Source organism: Poecilia mexicana, unplaced genomic scaffold (genome assembly GCF_051168715.1).
Source record: "Poecilia mexicana isolate PSO_F unplaced genomic scaffold, ASM5116871v1 scaffold_5, whole genome shotgun sequence".
Lineage (NCBI taxonomy): Eukaryota > Metazoa > Chordata > Actinopteri > Cyprinodontiformes > Poeciliidae > Poecilia > Poecilia mexicana.
Genome location: NW_028263374.1, coordinates 3,500,638 through 3,521,677, shown reverse-complemented (window position 1 = coordinate 3,521,677; position 21,040 = coordinate 3,500,638). Strand labels below are relative to the sequence as shown.

Here is a 21,040-nt window from a genome sequence, read left to right as displayed (position 1 = left end):
ATATCTACTGCACTTTGGACACCCAAAAATATATACTTGAATTGTCAAAATATGATAGGCTACTATGTTTTTGTTGTGGAGACTTGTTTTTTTACTAAGCTAAAATGTACAACAGGGAAAATATACAGTCCGACAGTGGGAGGGCTCTTGTCTAAAAAGCTCCCTTATAAAATAAAATGTGTCTAAAGCTAAGCTATTTGTGCTTGATACCGATAGGATAAAAGAGAAAAAGATTATATTTGACCGACCGGACCTGCAGGGGATTGAACCCCAGTGTGTGACAGGTGGAAACACACACCACTCTGCTCACTAGGAGATTCACACACATTTCTTAAATTAGACATCTCTCAGAGGTGACCTTTGCTGTGAACAGTTTGGTTGTTACAGTAACATTTCTGACAGGAACCCAGTTAGCTGGCATTAAAACGAAGTTCAGCACTTTTCCTCCTTGTCATGTGAGTGATGTGAAGCCTGAAATTTCATTGAGATAAATTGACTGTGACGAAAACACGTTAATACAGAAATAAAACAGAGTATTTGCTCTCCGACATCTACAGGCTTCCCACCACAAAAGGACACGCAATTTCTGACTCTTATATTTGTGCCAGGTCTCAGCTAAAAAATAGACAAACAATCCTGCTACCGAGCAGGGCTGATTCACGGAGTGAGCTGGCGGTAGAAAGTTGATTCAGGATAACAGCTATCTGGCTTTCCGAGACCGAAAACCGAGGATATGCTCATAGTTATCCCCAGAATTTACCCAGGATTTTTGACTTATCCTGCTTTCTGAAACGGGGCCTCGGCGTCCCGCTAATCCAACACTCAACACACTTCCGCCCAGCCGCCACAGAGAGAGAGGGCTTTGGACAGATTTAGGGGATTCTAAACGTGACGCAGTTACAGAGAGGAAAAAGTACAACTTCTTCTTCTAGTTTTTATTTTACAAAAACAGTGTAGCGTTCAACACTTATGAATTTATTATAATCCCATACCTGTTTCGTGTAACTCTTCAGTTACCAGCCGGTTAAACATACTGCCATATTTTCAGCATCCCAATATTATTTGTTATTCTGTGTTTTACTTTTATCACTGCAGCGCCGCTCATATTTCTTATTGTTGTTATAATGTTTGACAACCGCAGTATAAATAAAGCTGAGCCGAGTGGTGTTGAAAATTGCGATCGAGCCAGATCTTCATCATCTAATCCGCCGATTTCATCATCAGTTAAAACAAACAGTCATATTTATTCTTCATCTTGTGCGCTAAATGCTTATTAAAATAAACCGACCGGCTGATGACAAGCAATTCGCTGCATGCGCTTTAATGCTGTTAGGACAGGTCCGCTGACGGAAACCTGTGCATTTCTCCCAGTGAGACTGACTTCATTCTTAGCGCCCATAAAATGTCACATAATGAAAAGTGCAGAGGCTGCAAGTCTGTATGTAAAGAGGCGACGGAGGCCCAGTCGGTCCACACTGAGAGCTGAGTTCCCAGCAGACAGGGACTGTTTTGATGTGGTATAAAAATCCACAGCAGGTTGTTCTCTCTCAAAATATAGGCTCAGAAAATTCATAATAAACTGAAGTAACCATTTTAAAAGTAGCCGACAAACTGTATTTATTTATTTTGAATAATATCACATAAAATATAATTCAACACATTGCTTGTTTGCGGGGGTAGGGTGGAAGTATTCACAGGCTAATAAATTATAACAAATAAACTTATTTGTCCTGAAACATTGCTAATAAAACAAAATGAAGCGTTGAAGCGGTCAGTCCACAGTAACAAAATCATTAGAAAGTAGTGGCTGCTGCTTCCAGGACTTCAGGATTTTTCAGACATGATGTTCAGTTTGAACTATAATTTTATGCTTTTTGACTCCGCGAGGTGTTGACGTAGCGGTTTAATGCATGATTTAGACCAAGCTCATGTTTGTTGATGCCAATAAGTTACGGAATGAGACATTAACCGTGTGCGCGCGAGTAGGAATGACTGATTTCACGTAAAGCATCTTTGAGTGCCGTGAAAATGACATTTCGTTCGAAGGAATTCAGAGGGAAAATAAATTTTGCAGCTAAAAAAATATTCAATAACATCTTATTTAATCTTTCATTCAGTTGTGTGGATGAGTCAGAGCAGCCCGCTTTGTTGATAAGACATAACTGCGTTTAGAGAAAGGGCAGGATCAGTCAGATTTAACCTTGTTGAAGCTAATATCAGCCTATTTCTGTTTTTTTTTTTTTTGGCGCATTATTTTTTATATTATTATGCTGCTGAGTGGGTGTTTGGTTGTAAAACATTATGGTCAAAATAACATCCGTTTTCTTAGTTGGGTAACAGTTGGGCTCCGCCCTGCGGAGTGGGGGCCCACTCTCAGCCATATGTTCCAGTTTGAGCCGCAAACTGGGCGCAGTGGGGTTATGATGACGTTTTCCTTCTTCAGCAAACAATTAGAATTAGAATGAAGCTCATCTGAATCCATCAGATTCTCATAGCTGTAGAGCTGTCAGTATAAGAACATGCAGAGGGTTAGAGTTTAACATCACGTTAAGAAAACCGATTGGATTCAATTTCAGATATTTTAAATTTTTCTTTTTTTCATTTGCTTTCCGAAGAGGCTTGTTTGTCTGATTAAAGTAACCTTTTACGCATAACTTTAAAGGAGATATTTAACATACTTGTCATTATTTCTGTAATAATTGTTTTCTTCCTATCAGCCTGGTGTATAATCTTATATTACTTTGTGTATCTGATCAAATTGTCTGTTTCATGTTTTGTCAGCAGAAATAAAGATTGCAATGGAAAAAAAAGACCCGTCTGTAATTTACAATTTAGGGTAAAATACCGGCAGCTGTGGTTGCAAATTTTACTTTACAAATACGGTAAAAACCGTATGCGGTATTTTATCGTAAATTATACATTTTTTTACAGTGCTGAAAACATTAAATGTGTGGAATTATGTGTTTCACCTATTTTTTTTACTGAAAAAAAATTCTAGTGAATTCTTAAATATATCTATAATATCCAACATATAACATCTAATTTTAATTATCAGCTCTAACCTATTGAGACATTTAAAAACAATTATTTAAAAAAAAATTAAAACAAGTGACAGCTTCAGTTTTGAATCTTACCTTTTTTTCAGTTTCTTAGGCTAATAAAGAAAAAAATATTTCAGAAAAGTTTGAAAAAATTCAGGTAACATGAAAACTCATTATAGGTTCCAACTAAAAATAAAATCTCTTTTTTTAATGACCTATTAGTCTAACTGAACTCTGTTTCCTTCAGACCCTTTATCACAATCACTCCTTGCACAGCTTATTTAAATACATCCAGCATAACATGTAGAAGAGTGCTCATTCAGTTGCCGGCCTGCTTTTTTGCTGAGTGATTTAGGATTCTGCGGGGATTGGTCGGCTATTATCAACATTTTCCTGTCAAAGTAAAACGGCGCGTGTTTTTCATTTCCACATCTGAGGACATCTGACATTTTCTGGTCCACATAAACCCGAATGCTGGCTGGACTCCAGTCACACGACCCTTCTGGTAACAACACGCACGTTGTTTGGAATGACAGGAGAAAAGCATTACTGAAAATATATTTAATAATTAAACATAGCACAGTTACATAAAAAGGAATGCAAAACAGACGAGTAAAAGTGGGTCCTTAGAAGGTGAAAACAGACCTACTGCAAAGGTTTGAGTTCCTTCCTGAACAGCAGCAAGTTCATCATGAGGGAACGCAAAAAAAAAAAAAACACACGGCTGCTTCCTGGAGCATATCAGGTCTCTTGGAAGCATTCTCCTAAAGGAGCGCTGAGCGTCCCAGCGGTTCCACGAGTCCAGCTGAATTACTTCACTCTTCCTGTGTGTTCTCGAAGTGAGAGCTTGACCCCTCGGACTGATGGTCGCCGTCGGCAACAGATCGCTCCTGCTCAGAGAGCTGCTCGCTGCTGGGGATGGAGTTCTTCTTTGGTCGGCCTTTTGGCTTGGTGGGGGACTCCAGCCCTCCTCCCTGTAGAACCTGCAGACAGAAAGAAGAATAAGAATAAAAAAACATCAGGTATGTGTTGATGGAAATGATCACCCACAATGCAAAAACACAAAATCTTACCAAGCATTTCTGATGCAGTTTTTAGTGCAAATATCTTAGTGCACTTGAAATAAAAACTAACTTATAAGTAAATTTTCAGCAAGATGTAGAAGCTTGTTTTAAGTAAATAATTCCTTAATATTGTTTTTTTTTTAAAAAGTATTAGCTCCACTAGCAGATTATTTCACTTATAACAAGCCATTTTTCCCTTTTAAGTGAAATAATCAGCCAGTGGAACTCAAACGTTTACGTCAATATTACAGAATTATTGACTTTAATCAAGCTTCTATATCTTGCTGAAAAATTACTTGTAAGTTTTGTCTTATTTCAAGCATATTTGCACTAGCATAAGCATATTTGCACTAGAAACTAGCACAAAAATATTTGGTTAGATTTTGTGTTTTTTGCAGCACTGCATAGTTGCCATTTCAAGATTCTTTTATTTTCCTTTTTTTTCCTCAAAAAAATCCTCAGTTCTCTGGTATTTCACCAACCACAAAAAACACACTCTGCTGCTACTACTGATATGAGAATGTGAAATTTCAAGGTGAAACAGATTTCTGTGGTCAGCAATACAGAGCACCAATATCATCATCATCACCACAGTCATCATCATCATCATCATCATCATCATCATCATCATCATCATCAGGGCACAACTTACAATTTTCTTCCATTTCATCCTCCTGTTCTGGTACCAGGTTTTCACTTGCAGCTGACTGAGGCCCAAAGACTCAGCCAAATCTATTCTGCAAGGAGCAAAACACATACAGACGCTTTTCAGTATTCAATATTTAACATATTAATAAAACATGTGCTTTAGAAAATCAAGTAATGATGTGAATATTTTAAGAGTTTTTCTGTATTTCTAAATGTTAAACCTGCAGATTCCGTGTAAACACGCAGCAGCTTAAACGTCAAGGCCTTCGTGTTTTCTTTCACTTACTTCGTTTTAAGAGTTTACATTTTGCAATTAAAAACTGTACCTAAAGTCAAAGAATGTTCCTATATCACAAATCAAGCCTAACTAACTGCTACAGGACATTTTGGATGTAAAGACCTAAATATCTTAAGGCAACACAGTTCAGTTCAATCAATCTAAAAGGAGCAACTTCAACGTTCCCTCTTTGGATTGTTTGTCTGTTTCTAAAAGTTACAGGGAAATAACATAAAACAGTAACAAATTCAAATTTAATCAAACTAAAGATTGCAAAAAAGAAATGAGAACACAAGACGTTATGTAACAGACACCCTGTGCCCGGGTAAAAACTGGACCGTTTGGTCCAAATCCGCCAAAAATAAGTTTGATTTCAGCAGAAAGCCTTCGTTTACAAGAACAAAACATCTAGAAAAAAAATCTGTTATTTTACAAAGTTCTGGATATTTTTATTACATGTCCATAATAAGTGCTTGTCTTTAACTTTTTTTTAAGACGATGTTGCTTGTTTTATGATCAAGGTGGCCGCCTGTTTGCCAGTCTTGACATGAACCGAACCGTGAGTATGGATAAAGGAACCGGATCCTGAGCCCGAACCTCACACTTCATCTTTCTAATTAATTACTGATGAATACATGTAAAACCCTGAATAATATCAATTTACGCAAGGCGAGGTCTAAATCGGCTCCACGTAAGTCATTTGTCATATTCAAATTGCTTTATTAAATAAAAATTGCACTTCATGTTTGAGGCTCTCTCTCTCTCTGCCTCTCTCTCTCATTTTTTTTATTTTTACTGCTGACTACAGCAAAAATATTTGGACGAGTTGAAAAAGAGAGGAAAGGTAAAACAACAGCCGCCATGTTTATAGCTATGTCCAATTTAAACTTAAGAACTATTGGACAGGTTTGTTCCTTGATTTATTTCAAGCTTAAAGTGCGGGGTTCTGACTAAGGGAATGTTCTCTCAGTCTTTAGTTCCCCCAGACGAAGATGAATATGGACCAAAATGCCTGAGCTGAAGCCTACCGGCTTTGGGTGAAAGCCCAGGAATGGACGCACCTGTCCGGGGTGGAGAGGTACTTCTGCTTCTCGAAGCGCTTCTCCAGGCCCATTAGCTGCAGCTCGGTGAACACGGTGCGACTCCGGCGACCCTTCTTGCTCTTCCCGCCGCCGTCGGCTCCGTGCTCCAGCTTGCCGCGCAGGTGCAGGTCAAGCGGCAGGTGGTGACTGGCGGGTCCGACCTGCAGGCCCGGAGCGGCGGACAGAAGCGGGGAGCCGAGCGCGGAGCCCAGCGTGCAGGACAGCGGGGACAAGGGGAACTTGAGGAGGTTCGCCTGGTCGGCTTTTAGCACTGCGGCGGCGTGGGAAAGGAAACATTAAGGTCGAGTTTAAAAAGCAGCTTCTTGAAGGTAAACTTTAGGTCAACAGACGAGTTTTACAATGACCCCTCCTCGAAAGTGGAACTCAACAAACGGTCGTCCCTTTATAATGTATTACTAGCACTTGCTGCCGCTAATGTTTAAACGGTATTTTAAGACTTTTATGATTTACTGACATAGAAATAACAATTTAACCTTATTAATCTGCTTTGAACTGAACCTATCAGAGACGTCATGGAATCGCAGTCTCAGAAACAAGGCAGATATCAAAACGTGCTTTCATTTTTCATCGCTTTGGTGTTTTTCAGAAAATAAAAGCACAGATTAATGAAATCAGTTTATAGCAGCGAGCCTCTGTCCTGCGCAGTGCACGCGCTCACAGCTGAAAAATAAAATATAAAACCAAAGCTAAAAATTCAAGCCGTGGTCACATTGCTCAGACTAAATATTGGAGTAGTTAATAAGCATAAACATCGAGGAATTTAATATTATTTCTTTGAAAAAGCTAAACTGTTTTCACAATGATAACCAAAATACGGGACCGTCGTAAATAAATAAACCGCTACTCTGAAAGATATTTAAGATAATCACAATTTTACAAAACTGAAAAATAATAATTAGCAACATTTGCATTTTACTCATTAAAACTTTCTGAATAGTTTTTGGAAATCTCAACTTTTTTTTCTTTCTTTCTTTCTTTTTTTTTTTTTTTTTTTTACACAATTTTGCGTATTGATTTGACAGATAAAGAAGCTGGATTAAAGACAACAATCCAAATTTCTATCCGAATAACATCACACAGGATTAAGCTAAAACAATATGGGGGACACAATCTCTTGAATTTGCTGATAAAGGATAAAATTTGGAACATTGATTAAAAAATCTACAGCTCTAACTGAGTTTTTCTTTTTCTTTTTTAACCAGTCTACTGGGTGTAAGGCCGAGCCCGTCTACAGTGTTCTCCATCTCACCCAGCTGACTGTGAAACGGCCGGGCGGACAGAAGAGCCTGCACCCCGAACTTGAGCAGCTCTCCGGCCGGCGCCGATGTTTTGTGCTCCGGGTGATCCGTCAGAATTTCCTCTATCATGAAACTCCTGTAGCGGTGAGTCCTGTGGTCCGGCTGGACGTCGGGCGGGTAGTAGTGGGCGCCCATGTCCAGCGGGTGCTGCATGCTTCGGCCCGTGCCTGTTCGACACTTAAAAAAATAATTAAAAAAAAGAAAAAGAAAAAAGCGCGGACACGGACGATCGCTCCCTCAGAGGCCCGAGTCACAAGTCATTTTTCCTCCGCAGCATCGAGTCTGCAGCTCGGAGATGCCAAACACAGGCAGCCTAATCTCCAAAGTCCTCTGATGGAGATTTAATCTTCTTCTCTTTTTCCCCCCCAGATATTTCCCCCCGCCTTTTGCGGAGGAATCTTACAGCCGATGGCGATCACTTGGCTTGAGTCCGGAACCTGTGCATGGCCTGCTGGGGGTTGTTCCTGCGGACCGCGGAGCCCGGCACCTTGGTAGTGAGATCGGGAATAAGCCTTTTGGAGTTAAGTGTTCCGTCGTGGCTCCACCCTCCTTCCCTCTCTCCCGCCCGGGATTTGCCCTTGCAGCTTTCTGCCTTTGTCGCAGTTAAACTTCCATGCAAAGGCACACTTGTCCTGCGTGGACTTATTCAAAACAGAGGTAAATGAGGACTTGGAGCAAGGACACTTGAAGCAACTTCAACTAGGAACTCTTAGCCTGATGATGGTGATGGTGGTGAGCAGGCTGAGAATAGAGAAGCTGCTCCTAAAAGGAGAAAATGATCTATAAAAAAATATTTGTCATTAATGAGTTGGTCTATTTCTGGCAGTGCAACAGTCTTGAATCATTGCCCTAAAATTTCAGTAAGACTTGTAACTTACTTGAAGTTGACAATCAGATTAGCTACTTTAGATTTAGAAAACTCACTCCACACGCGTAAAGTTGTATCAAGTTGTATCAAGCAAAAATAAAACACAGACTACACTAAGTTAGAAAACTAGAACATTGAAGAATAAAGGATAAAGACCACCTAAGAAATCGAGGATGAAATAAGAAATCTCGTAGAATTAATTAATATTTGTCCATGCTGGGATGCACATTGCCTCACAGGGGAAATAGACCATTTTCAAAATTACATCACATAAATTCCAATTCCCTATTCTTTCCTGTGTGTCACTTAGCAAAATGATAGCAGGTGTAGACAATACTGTTTGTACATTTCAGCTGCAGAAAAGATTTTTATATGCTGACATTTGGTAGAGTTGGAATATAAGCAGGGTGTCATTAAAATAATTGCCAAGATGTTTAAAAAAATTTTTATAAAATATTATTGCAACCACATCCTGTTTTCTGGACGTTAATGACTGGTAGTGGGGGAACAGTCCACAAGGGGGCAGTAAAGGATCTGCTACTTGCTGGGTCAGTGGTGATGCCAAGGTCTGCTGTGTTGTTATAAAAGTGTGATTGTCTCTCCAGAGGGCTATGATTGATGCTGTAGATCTAGTCTAAAACAGATGAGGCACTACGGACCATGGCAGCCATGTATAATGACTAAATGTAACTGGCATAATTGTCAGACACCTAAAGCAACAACAAAAGATACCAAATATCTTAAATCTTAAAAAAAAAAAAAAAAAAAAAACATGTCTTTGTTCAAAAATATTTGGACGTATCTGGTTTTGAAGTGATCCTGAAGGCAGCATTTGTCACCATTATTTATATTCCAGCTTTTCTGGATTAAGATTTCCATCTCAGAAAAAGGCAACTTATAAGATCAGACAGGACAGCTTTGTTACTGGAAGCAGTTTGGACGTTGCTTTTTTTATATTTTTGACAAGACTCCAAAGTATGGAGAGTAGATTTCCTTAAGAAGATCTGGAATACCAGTTTGTGTCACTTGTACACAGATTATTGCTGGACCATTTGTCCCAAATCTTCTGAGTAAGTAATTCCTTATAAAAAACCCCCAACAAAAACAAAACAAAAAAAACTGAAATAAAGAAGATGAGACAAAAAGACAAAGGCTAAAGGTTTGTACTGTCTATAATAAATTATAAGTCTCACATTATGAAAAAGAAATCCATTCTCGACAGATTATAGTTGATGTTGGTCACACACACTGTCTTGGATGTGAGTGTATTACACACACAAACATCCAACTTGATTGAGTGATGTCATCTAACAGTGCTTGGTCATAAATTTTTTCCACAGCCAGTGAACCAATGTAAAGCAGATTGGGCCACAGTTCAGCTAAATTATCGGAGAGTCTGATCAAGGTGTATTAAAAATGATCACTTCAAGTTATTGCTCCAAAATTATTTCCAACTTGTTTTTTCACACATTTTTTAAAAATCTTTATCTTTGAATAATGAATAAATATTGACAACAGACACTGGATGGATGGATGGATGGATGGATGGATGGATGGATGGATGGATGGATGGATGGATGGATGGATGGATGGATGGATGGATGGATGGATGGATGGATGGATGGATGGATGGATGGATGGATAGATAGATAGATAGATAGATAGATAGATAGATAGATAGATAGATAGATAGATAGATAGATAGATAGTATTTTGTCCGGATACATACTTTTTTTTTTTACTATTGCTGCATAAAAATAATTATGAAACGAAACCTGATATTATTTGTGTGCTGTGATGGAAACCATCAAACAGACGTGGTTCCCAGTGAATAAACTGCTGAGCTGAGACCGAGATCACGTGGTGCCTCTGGACCGTTATCCCCGTCAGGTTGCTAGGTAGGCTAGTTAGCTAGCTGACCAAATGATGTGGCCGCTAGGACGGAGCGCTTTGCAACCCGCCAGCGTTAACATAACGGCGGCTTCGGGGAGATGACGAGACTATGTCAGACACTGTAAAAATTTCCCCGCTCAAGGACGACAGGAAAACGGTAATTCTGGACCTTTTTTTCTTGATATCCTCTTGGTTAGCCCGAGCCTGGGCTTTTGAAGTACAGTAAGCTAATTAGCTAACGCTAAGTCTTCAGCTTGCAGCATCAGCACCAGGACACAAATGGAGCTGCTGCTGCAGCACTGTCATGAAGATGAGTTCAAAAAGGGCCACCGCGTAAAGACTGGGCGTCAGTTATCTGCAGGGTTATTACACGGTGTTGTCAGAAGCTGATAAAAACAGCACTGAGGGTCCGGACAGGTTTACTGCCCGTTCCACACAGTGTTGAGTCGCTGACAGCCCAGGACGCTCATCAGTGGTTTCCTCTGAGCTGTACTGCATGTTTTGCTGACTCCGAGTTCATTTATTTCGGTAGTTGAGTTCAAAAAGTGAAACTCGTATTCTAAGTATTATTTACAAACAGAGTGATATATTTCAAAGATTAATTTCTGTTGATTTTGAGGATTGTAGCTAATGAAAACCCAAAAGATATAATATCTGCTCTCAGCCCGGGCTTCTTTTCTGTGAATTACTGCATTAATGCAGCGTGGCTGGGAGATCTACCTGTGGTTCTGCTGAGATGTTCCAGAAGTCCAGCTTGTATTGTTGGCCCCCATCAGGTATTAGAACCTGGAAACAAATACCATGTCTCTATGAAGGTTGTCAGCAAAGAGAACCTGAAGTGCCCTCATATGTCCTAGTAGCAGTTGCTCAGACTGTGAAATAGGGGTGCACCAATTGCAGTTTTCTGGCCAATCACTGATTACCGATCTTTAAAAAGCCTGACCTGCTGATTCCAATTTTTGTTTGTTTGTTTTAAATGTCACTAAATATAGCAAGAAAGTCGGGACTTGACGACTAGCTCTCTATCCTCGACAAAGACCGGAGCATTTCTCGGCCCGGAGCCGCGTTTTATCATACTGAGGCAACGCTCCTTTTCTATCCTATGTGTGTCTTCCAGATAAGTATGATTCAATCGCCAAATGCATTCACGTGTTCTTCTTAATTTTTTTAAATTTATTTTACTGCTGGTTGGCAAGAGGGTGGTAACCAGCCACGCAGTTGTTGCTCAGATGATGAACTGTTTCATGTCATTGTGCAGACTCTTTTCTCTGCCCAAGTACTTTGTTGTCTGATCAGGTCCCCTCCAGACACATTGGCATAAATTAAACATGGTGAGAGAAACATCATCTCGTCGGGCATATATTTCTTTCGTAGCACTCACAGGAAATGACTCTCGCATTGAATGAGCGTGGCAGGAAACTCTCAGCTTTCGCACCATTTCTCCTAAGTCCTCCCAGCGGACATGGGGGTGTGGAGCAACAGTGAATGTGAGCAGCACCGTGGTTGGCATGTCCCCTACTAACAGTACTGTAGAAATTAACTGTTGTTGCTGCATTGACTAAGTTCAGAGTTTTTAATCTGCTGCATGTGCGTCACATTTGTGAGGAAGAATGGCTTAATTGTCATCAGGAGCTCCACATGAACAGTGCCAAGTGATGTCAGGACCCTTCTGACCTGTAGGAAACACCTCAGCCAGTCTTAGATCAGCCCTCAGTGCCATATCAGTTTTTAAGGGGAAGTGTGGATTACATCTTGAAAGAGAAAAAAAAGTGGAAAAAAACTCCCCTCCACAGGCTCTAACTTTACATGGTTTATTATTTATAGAGTTCAGGAGCGTAACTCTGTGCACAGGTAGTGATGTAACGCCAGCTGGATCGGAGGTTGGTAAAGATAGTTTCAGTAGGAGTCCATCACCTCTTCACAATATAAGATGGTTAAAACAGCAAACAAAATGTTCTGATGCAAACAAAGATGTTAGCATCTTGCTAATATTACAGAATATTCTGTAGCAATATTCTGTAAATATTGCTACAGAAACTTTTCTGTCACAATATTTAGTCCTCTGTATAGAACTGGACAGAGTGCGAATCCAACCGGCAACTCGCCAAATGCGGGACGAACTCCTACCATTGTTGCCACTGTCGTCCCATGGTACTGTTGGCTCCTTCCTGATTGGCCTCACTGCAAAACAGAAAATCTTAACAAGTGTTTTTGGTCTAATTTCTAGTGCAAATATCTTAGCACACTTGAAATAAGAAAAACTAACTTACAAGTACTTTTTCAGAAAGATAAAGAAGCTTGTTTTAAGTCATTAATTCCTTAATATTGGTGGAAAAAGTACTTGTTCTATAGGCAGATTATTTTACTTATAACATGGAAAAATGTATTGTTAAGTGGAATAATCTGCCAATGGAATTAGTACCTTTCTTGAATATTAAGGAATTAATGACTTAAAACAAGCTTCTATATCTTTCTGAAAAGTTACTTGTAAGTTAGTTTTGTCTCATTTCAGGCATACAAAGATATCTGCACTAAAACCTAGATCAGAAATATTTGGTAAGCTTTTGTGTTTTTGCAGGGCTGTTAGTCATTTTCCAGGACAGGAGTCTTTAAATCCAGGCCTGTACTGCAGGTTCTGCCTCGTGGTTCAACACACCTCAACCAAATGACTGAACAACCTCCTCGGTTTGGAGTGAAGTTCTCCAGAGTCTTGTTAATGATCTCATGACATGACTTGGGTATTTTGGGGGCAAAGATGCTTCTAAAACCTGGAGGACTGGATGTAATGATCCCTGATCTCAGCAGATCTTCAATTGGTTCATCCTCCAGCTACAGGTGGACTTTATTCAATAATTTGGTGAAGGTAATTGGCTGTACTAGATATTATTCATCATGTTCACTCAACAATTTTAGAATTAAAACATACAGATTGTTTTGTGTGAATATGCTGCACATCCATCATGCCACTGTGCTGTTTGACTAAACTTGTCTCATCGACTGAACCAAAGAGGAAACAGCTGGCAGAGGTCAAGGAAATGTTTGTTATTTCCAACAGTCCAGCTCCATCCTTAACGGATCACTGGATCCGACAGGTGCTGAATTTCACTCATGCAACACTGAACATGCAGAGCCCTGATTGGAGTTTCACTGCATTATACAAAACATCTGTTCCCTCAAGCCAAACTGACGTCCAGAAACCTAGTAGTGACCAGACCTTTCCTACTGGAGTCGATGAATCTGTAGTGCGAGCGCAGAAGTCCTGCTTGCTTGCAGCGCTGCTACAGCAAGTCAATGTGCTCAACTGAATAATTGATTAGAGCCCCATCAGCCTTGTAGAGGAGAATCGATTCCCATCTTCACGCTGGAGCTGCAAATCAGTGAAGGGGAAGTTAGAACCAAGAGAGATCTCATCTCTGTGCTTTGCTGCAGGTGCAAACATCAGCCCAGCATGGAGCTCAGGACATGAGATCTCAGAGCAAACAAGGAGGCAGGTAGACGGTGCATTCCATGGCAACACTTGTTGGTACTTCAGCTGCTCCCAGCGGTGCTGATGCCTCGCCCTGCTGCTCCCTGTGCTCCTGTGGTCCGACTGACATGCGTCTCTCCCTCTCTCCCCTGTGGCGTCCTGCCAGGCAACGCTGCTTACGCTGATCGCAGCTCCGACGTGCGAGTGCCCAGTAACCGTCTACAGAACTGGCACAGCCGGAGCTCCTGGCTGTTTGCTGCTTGGCTGTTCCGTTTTGTGTTTTTCCACCTGCTGACACGTTTGTTCTCGTGTTTCAGCCCCGGCCATGGCAGCAGGTGTCAGCATTCTGAGCGACCTGCCCCACTCCGTCAGGGCTCCCTGTACAGAGGAGGTCGGCGCAGAGATGGAGGCAGGTAGGGAAAACTCTGCAGCACAATCAACAACACATGCATACTCTGCTGCATTTGCTCTTGGCAGAACCATAAACCTACAGTCACGCCTCTGTATCCTGTTAAATTAGAGATTCTTTACGGGTTGCTCTCCCTTTGAGGCGGTATCTCTTTGTAACTCAGAAATGTGACGCATCTTGTTTCCTCTTGTAAATAATACACCTTATTATTGGATGTTACATGGGGTAGCTGATTTATTTTAGATTTGGTGAGTTTCAGGTGTTTGTTTTTAGGTGACGTGATGTGAATTAGCACTGCATGAATAAAGTGAAATGAATGAAACCGAATTCTTAAATACTTTATACTTATTCTGGTAATTGAAGAAAATAATAAAGTGTATTCTTGGTAATATTGTTTTAGAATAACAACAGTTTCAACTTTTACTGGGCAGTGATCTCAATGACAGCACAGAGTTGAGTGTAAAATAATTGCAAATATAGAAAGATAAAAAATAAAATTCTCTGTATGCTAACGCCGGACAATAGTATACAGTGAACCCTAGTTTATCGCGGGAGTTACGATCCAAAAATAACCCGCGATAATTTAAATTTTTTTTTACAATTATTATACACTACCATAGAACAAAACCAAAGATCAAAATCTGTTTTCAGGTCCAAGCATTTGTTTGAGAAATAAAAATAGAAAAGTTTTCTTACAAATAACTATGACAGTTTTTAGAATTTCTTGTAAAATAATCATTTTAATAATCAACCAACAAGCTTGGACACATTGTGACTCGCGTTTTTTACAGTTCCTCTGACTGTGCGTCTTTGTGCTGTAGCGTCTTTTTCTACTGAAGGCTGTGGTGCAGGTGTTTTGTTCTGAGAGAAGAACATAGTTATGGGTAGTTGTTGATGATCTCTTTTTTCTTTTGGGCAAGAAGATTCTTCGAAACAGACATGCCACCTTTGATTATATTAGAGAAATGTGATGAACGGCACATCAGAGGGTCCTGTTCTTGTGCTGCTTGCTGAAGTATTTGCAAACATGTAAATTTGCCAAGCCGAACACATTCTGTACTGGACAGTGAGGAGATTGCTTGACAGCCAATCAGGACGCAGAATAATACACTGCAAAACTAAAAACATCTACAAAACAGGAAGGCCATGAAAGGTGAAATTCGTGATAGTGAGGTTTCCTTGTATTGCTGATTTCATGCCATGATAATGACTTTGAACCCCAATTATTCCAGTTTGATTGAGCTCAAGGTCTTGGACAGTCTCCTGCTTGCTGTTTTCGAGTCTTGAGGAAGCAAATCAGCCACAAACCATCACACTACCACCACCGTGTTTGATTGTTAACCCTATGTACAGAGCCGCTGACTCTGCAGCTTCTGTTAGCCCAGAAAGCCTGCGATACCTGAACCAGTTCATGTTTCAGAACTAAGAACAGCCTTCCTGAAATAATTGAAATCATTTCCAGCAGATTTAGGAACTGTGGCCCTTTTTTATGCTAGATGTCCCAGCTCTGCTCTGGAGCTCCTGCTCTCCTCTCTGATGGTTGCTGCTAGCCTCTTCCAGCTTTATAAAAAACTTCTCACCCCATTTAGACTTCTGATCATTATCTTTATGTGCTGTGGACATTTTTTTCCCAGCCAATGCAAGAGTCCCCACAGCAAAGTACACCAAGATGGGGGAAACACTGAGACACGTCATCCCTGGTCACATGCAGTGCTCCATGGCCTGTGGAGGGAAAGCCTGTAAATACGAGAACCCGTCTCGCTGGAGCGATGAGGAGCAAGCTATTAAAGGACTCTACTCATCTTGGTGTGTCTGCAGGTCTTTCTAAGTTCATAGCTGATTGCTCTATTCTGTTTTTTCCTCCTCATACATCATCTAATTTCCCGTTTACAGGATCACTGACAACTTGCTAGCTATGGCAAGGCCTTCCTCTGAAGCTATAGAGAAATATAATATAATCCATCAGTTTCAAAGGTACTGTATTACTCTGGAACTTTTTTTTTTTTTTTTAGCTATGGTTATGTTTCCATTCCTTTACCCTGTTGATGTGCGTAATGCTGTCCTCAGGTGTGGTGTGAAGACTGTTATTAACCTGCAGAGACCTGGAGAGCACGCCAGCTGCGGCTTCCCGCTGGAGCCGGAGAGCGGCTTCACCTATCGGCCCGAAACGTTCATGGAGGCAGGAAGTGAGTTCCACATCAAGCAGCACCATACTGGAGAAAACAAAGTTTCTGTAAAACAAATCGCTCATCATATACATTCAGACCTGTTAGTTACTTACAGTTAAAGCTGGATCATGGTGAAGACATTGACCATGTAGCCAACTATTTGAGGTTTTCTCATTCCGTTACCTGGCTTTTTCGGGTCCACCACGGGACATTTCGTTCCGACTGTGTGTCAGTTTGTGCCTTCCAGCTGGGCGCTTCCTGTCTGCTTCAACAACCAAGCATGTAAAATAATGTTCAAAGGAGTATGTTAACCTATTGTATATATGGATGGATATTGGTGTTTCATTGTTTGTTTTTTGGTTGGTTGAGCTTGAAATTGCCAAAATCCCATGAAACCTTGTATGCGCTGTTCTTGAATTAATCTAAAGGCCACATGAAGTTTGTACCTCTGTAGCTCTTGACTCTGCCAATTCCAGCCGTCTACTACCATGGTTGCCAAACATTGGCACCAAGGATGTAACACCTGTCGGTCAAACTCTTTTGTATGTTCTGCAGTGCTGGAACATTGGTTCATTTTTTGTAATTCTCTCAATAAAGTAGCTGTACAGGGTGGGGACGATGTTGCTAGCTAACATGCTAACTTTTATTGAAGCATTGTCTGTTCACCTCTTCCTGGGTGAAAAAAACATTTAAACAATAGATGTCGACAATGAGAGGAACAGAAGTGTATCATGTATGAAGTGCCATAATGATCAGATCACATGAGGCACACAATGAGCAAATCGTTATTTGTTGTTTGTCTTTCTTTCAGTCTATTACTACAACTTTGGATGGAAAGACTACGGTGTAGCATCATTGACAACAGTGCTTGATATGGTGAAAGTTATGTCGTTTGCTGTTCAAGAAGGAAAAATAGCCGTCCACTGTCATGCTGGTCTCGGAAGAACAGGTTGGTATGCCAACGTCCTCTTCAGAATGGCAGAGATTCTCACTTTTTCTTCTAAAAGTTTGAATTTCCTTTCACTCAGGTGTGTTATTGGCATGCTATTTGGTTTTCACCACCCGGATGAACGGTGATCAAGCCATCCTGTTTGTTCGAGCCAAAAGACCCAACTCCATCCAGACCAGAGGCCAACTGCTGTGTGTCAGGGAGTTTGCCCAGTTCCTGGTTCCTCTGCGAAGTGTGTTCTCATGCGCGGAACCCAAAGCAAGTGCCGTCACCCTGTCCCAGTACCTTACTCGGCAGCGCCACCTACTGCATGGCTACGAGGCCCGGGAGATGAAGAACGTGCCAAAGATTGTTCAGCTGGTGTGCAGGCTACTGGTCGACATTTCGGCCAACAGACAGGTGGTGATCGAAGAGGAGTGGCTGGAGATGCCTGACCTCACCGCCGAGGTGGAGAAGACCGTGTCCCAGCAGGCCCTTCAGCAGCTGGGGAAGGAAATGATGGGGAAAGGGATTCCTCTCCTGTCTTGTTCGTCAGACATGCTCAGCCCACCACCACAGCTGAGCAGAACCTCAGGTGATCAACCACTCGCCAGTGACAATGAGTTGGACCCGCTGTGGCGACAACAGAACCTAGGAAGTCCTCACAGATCTCTGTCTAACAACCGGAGTCTCAGCGACTCTTTGCTCCACAAGCATGGACTGTACCAGGACCGCGTAGAAAATCTTAGTAAACCAATCAGCTGCCGGACGAGACTTTGCTTGTCTCACGGCAACCTTAAGACCTGCAACCAGTCTGGCTGCTGTTACCCCTGTACGCAAGACACGAACTCTCACACAAGAGCCAAACAAGACCTGGGCATGTGTGTTTTACATAAGAGGCATCGTAGTTTAAGCTCTCACTTGTCAGAGCTTGGAAAGAAATCCTGCTTTGATGCCATGCTGCCTTCTTATCCACTCCAGAGCAGCTTAGTTTCCAGTGTGGAGTGTGTGCATGGAGGATCTGACCCAGGCGATGCCCCAGAAGCCCCTCACATCAGCCTCCAGTCTGAACTCTCCCCAGATAACAGATGTTTGATGGTGGCCAAAGCTCTGGCCACAGACCTGGTTGACAAGGAGGTCTCCTCCAACGTTTTAATGTGGCAGGTAAAATCTTTTCTTATTCTGCCCAATGCAATGGCAGTCCAGGGTCAGTGAAGCCTTTATTAACAACTAAATCCAGATTTGTCTTGGTAGACTGTCTGACAGACTGAACCTGCAGCAGTTCTTTCATAGTTCAGTCAGTCACATCCTGTGTTTCAGTAAATTGATCCTCAGCGTTTCTTGTTGCATACAGACAGAGCTGAACTCCAGAGAGGGAACTTGGGAGAGGCTGTGCAATGAAAGAGACCCGGTGGTCCTCTCCAGCCTGATGTGGTCATGGCTGGAGCAACTCAAGGATCCAGTCATCAGCCATGACGATGTGCTGTCCCTCAGTGAGAAGAATGTCAACCCACTGACTGCGATCAACTCTCTGGAAAAGGTAGCTGTGCCAGCATGTCTGTCTGATGCTCACAAAATCATTTAAACTGCTTAATTTAAACATCTTCAGTGTCCTCAAACACGTTTTCTCACAGACTTTGCGGTAAAAGAAGCACTATCACTATTTTTAAAACAATTTTTTAGCAGTAAAAAGAGTTTTTTACTGAATTTTACAGTAAAAAATACTGTAAAACCAGGTGTTGATGCAATGTCCTTTGATGTTATTGCTGAAGGACTATTTTACATACTACTCACTCAGTCATGTGGAGGACTTTAGCTATACAGTAGAATATTTCAGGGTGTTATCTTCTCAGCTTTAAGAACCTCATACACCAGATTGTTTTTTTTTTTTTTAATGATGTCCTCAAACATAGATATTTTGAGGACAAGTATGTTTCACTATGCATCTTCAAAGTATGTGAGAATGCATGCTTTCTTCCCAGTTACCAAGTCTGATTGACATGCTGTGATTGAACCTCCAGGGTCACAGGCTCACGTTGCTGTGCATCCTCGAGTGTGCTGCTCATCTCCTGCCTGTGCCTGAAGATGTGCTGACGTGTTTCCTCAACAAGACAATCAAAGTGTTCACCAGGGTAAGTTTCAACTCTAGGTGCTTTTCCACTGGCCCGCCTCTAACCGGTTCGGTCCCAGTCCGCCCCTGTCAAGATCCATTAGCAGATCTGGAGCGGCTCTGCCCGGCTGTTGTCAGATTTTCGTACCTACTTTATGGGTAGAACTAGCCGGGTTGAGCCAGATACGGCACCGAAACGATTTCATTAACAACTGCACTGCAGAAAACACAAAAACTTACCAATTAACTTGGGTCGAGGTTCTAGTGCAAATATCTTAGTCCACTTGAAATAAGACTACCCGGTGTAGAACCGAACCGAACTGCACATTAACCGATTAGAGTGAGACCTGCCAGTGGAAAAGCGCCTACTGTGTACCTCAACATTTGAAGATGTGAACTCCTAAGACGTTTGTTCTGCTCTCACCAGACGGATCCAGCCTCAGACAAGAATGAGTCACTGTACAAAACACTGAAAGCAATCCTGACTCCCGTTCTTTACGAGCTGCATTCCAAAGCTGTGGATGTGACCGAAGACTCCTGATCAGCTTCAGTTTCGTTTCCCCTGACAGGGTTCTGTGCTTGTGTCATTAGCCAGCGCCTTGCACCACGTACTTTGGACTTTACCAGTCTGTAAAGTTTGAAGCGTTTTCACTGAGGAGTGTATCAATATGTAGAGGAAAACTACTGCCATTGTTGATGTTAACGTGCCATTGTGCTTAACTTGAAACATTTGTCTGCAACTTCTTTTACTCCGTTTATGACGGACTACGTTCTTGTAGTGTCTGACTTTTATCTGCCTGGAATAAGACTAAGAAAAACGTTTCTTTTTTCTGCTAACAAATTCAAATTCAAGAATACTTTATTGATCCCAAAGGGAATTTAAATTAATAAGTAAATATATTTAAGTTTGACACAAATCCAAAGATGTTTTACGCTATACTGATGGTGTACTATTACTTATTTATTTGGATATTTTTTTCATTATGTTAAACAGCTGAACTACAGTTCAGCTAGAGCTTAGCGAATAACAGGATTTCTTTACTTGATATAGAATATCAAGTCAGAAAAGAAACTTTGACTATGTGTTGCAATTCATATTCAACTGGCCACTGTGCTTTTTGTTAATCTGTGCAACTTGATGTCCTTAATATTATTTACAACATAAAACCTCTCATTGTGATGTTCTGCTGATGCAGAACTACCTCTCTCGGCTGGACCCTTTACCATGATATCTGTTGTTTGTGCACATGTGTGTGGTGTGTGTGCGTGTGTGTTTGAAAGTGGGTGAGCTGCGATAAGTCTGAATACTGCCTCTCACCTTATGTGTCTCATGTGTGGATGTATTGTTGCTTTGACCTGCTAACATGCTGAATGTGGAGCACTGATGGAAGACCTGACACGTTTCACTGTGGGATTTGTTTTCAGTGGCCACTAATTTTTGTATACTTTCTAAAGGTTGCTTCATACAGAAATAAATGCCTGACTAGTTGCAAGTTGTGTGGACTAAATTATTTCTAAGCATTAGCTCAGCTGAAAGGTGAAAAGAAAAGAGTTACATAATGACCTGTCCATTGCCTGTAGAGGAGGTCCTTGACATGAGTTCCTGGTCCAACAGACCCGAATCTGTGGGCTGTCAAGTTTCCAGAGTCTGAGTGCTTCCTGCTGGTTACCTGATTATTTGACTCTTGAAGCTGAGGCGCAGGACACCAGCTCTCGAGGACCGGAGACTCCGCCTCTTTCTCGCCGTCTTCGCGTAATAGTAAATTC

At 41.3% G+C, this 21,040-nt stretch overlaps 2 protein-coding genes and 1 long non-coding RNA gene across 4 annotated transcripts; 2 read left to right on the top strand and 1 right to left on the bottom strand.

Moving 5' to 3' along the window:
* Window positions 1–3,587: 3,587 nt before the first annotated feature.
* Window positions 3,588–7,930, bottom strand: barx1 (BARX homeobox 1). Its single transcript, XM_014991797.2, has 4 exons — window positions 7,383–7,930; window positions 6,092–6,383; window positions 4,758–4,842; window positions 3,588–4,024 (listed from the first exon to the last, which is right to left on the bottom strand). The coding sequence occupies exons 1-4, from the start codon at window positions 7,582–7,584 to the stop codon at window positions 3,857–3,859; spliced, it is 747 nt and encodes a 248-aa protein (XP_014847283.1). The 5' UTR covers window positions 7,585–7,930; the 3' UTR covers window positions 3,588–3,856.
* On the top strand, window positions 6,310–7,602 carry LOC148159589 (uncharacterized). Its single transcript, XR_015762811.1, has 2 exons — window positions 6,310–6,441; window positions 7,336–7,602. It is a non-coding gene; the product is annotated as an uncharacterized LOC148159589 (long non-coding RNA).
* Window positions 7,931–9,831: 1,901 nt separating the features above from the next.
* On the top strand, window positions 9,832–20,766 carry ptpdc1a (protein tyrosine phosphatase domain containing 1a). 2 transcript variants are annotated; one of them, XM_014991785.2, is made up of 10 exons: window positions 9,834–10,349; window positions 13,976–14,071; window positions 15,702–15,873; window positions 15,961–16,041; window positions 16,135–16,253; window positions 17,047–17,184; window positions 17,264–18,327; window positions 18,518–18,703; window positions 19,185–19,295; window positions 19,701–20,766. In XM_014991785.2, the coding sequence occupies exons 2-10, from the start codon at window positions 13,984–13,986 to the stop codon at window positions 19,812–19,814; spliced, it is 2,073 nt and encodes a 690-aa protein (XP_014847271.2). In that variant the 5' UTR covers window positions 9,834–10,349; window positions 13,976–13,983; the 3' UTR covers window positions 19,815–20,766. The 2 variants fall into 2 exon arrangements, with proteins under 2 accessions (XP_087861474.1, XP_014847271.2); XM_088005348.1 differs by having other exon boundaries at window positions 9,832–10,349; window positions 15,961–16,253.
* The last annotated feature ends 274 nt before the right edge of the window (window positions 20,767–21,040 follow it).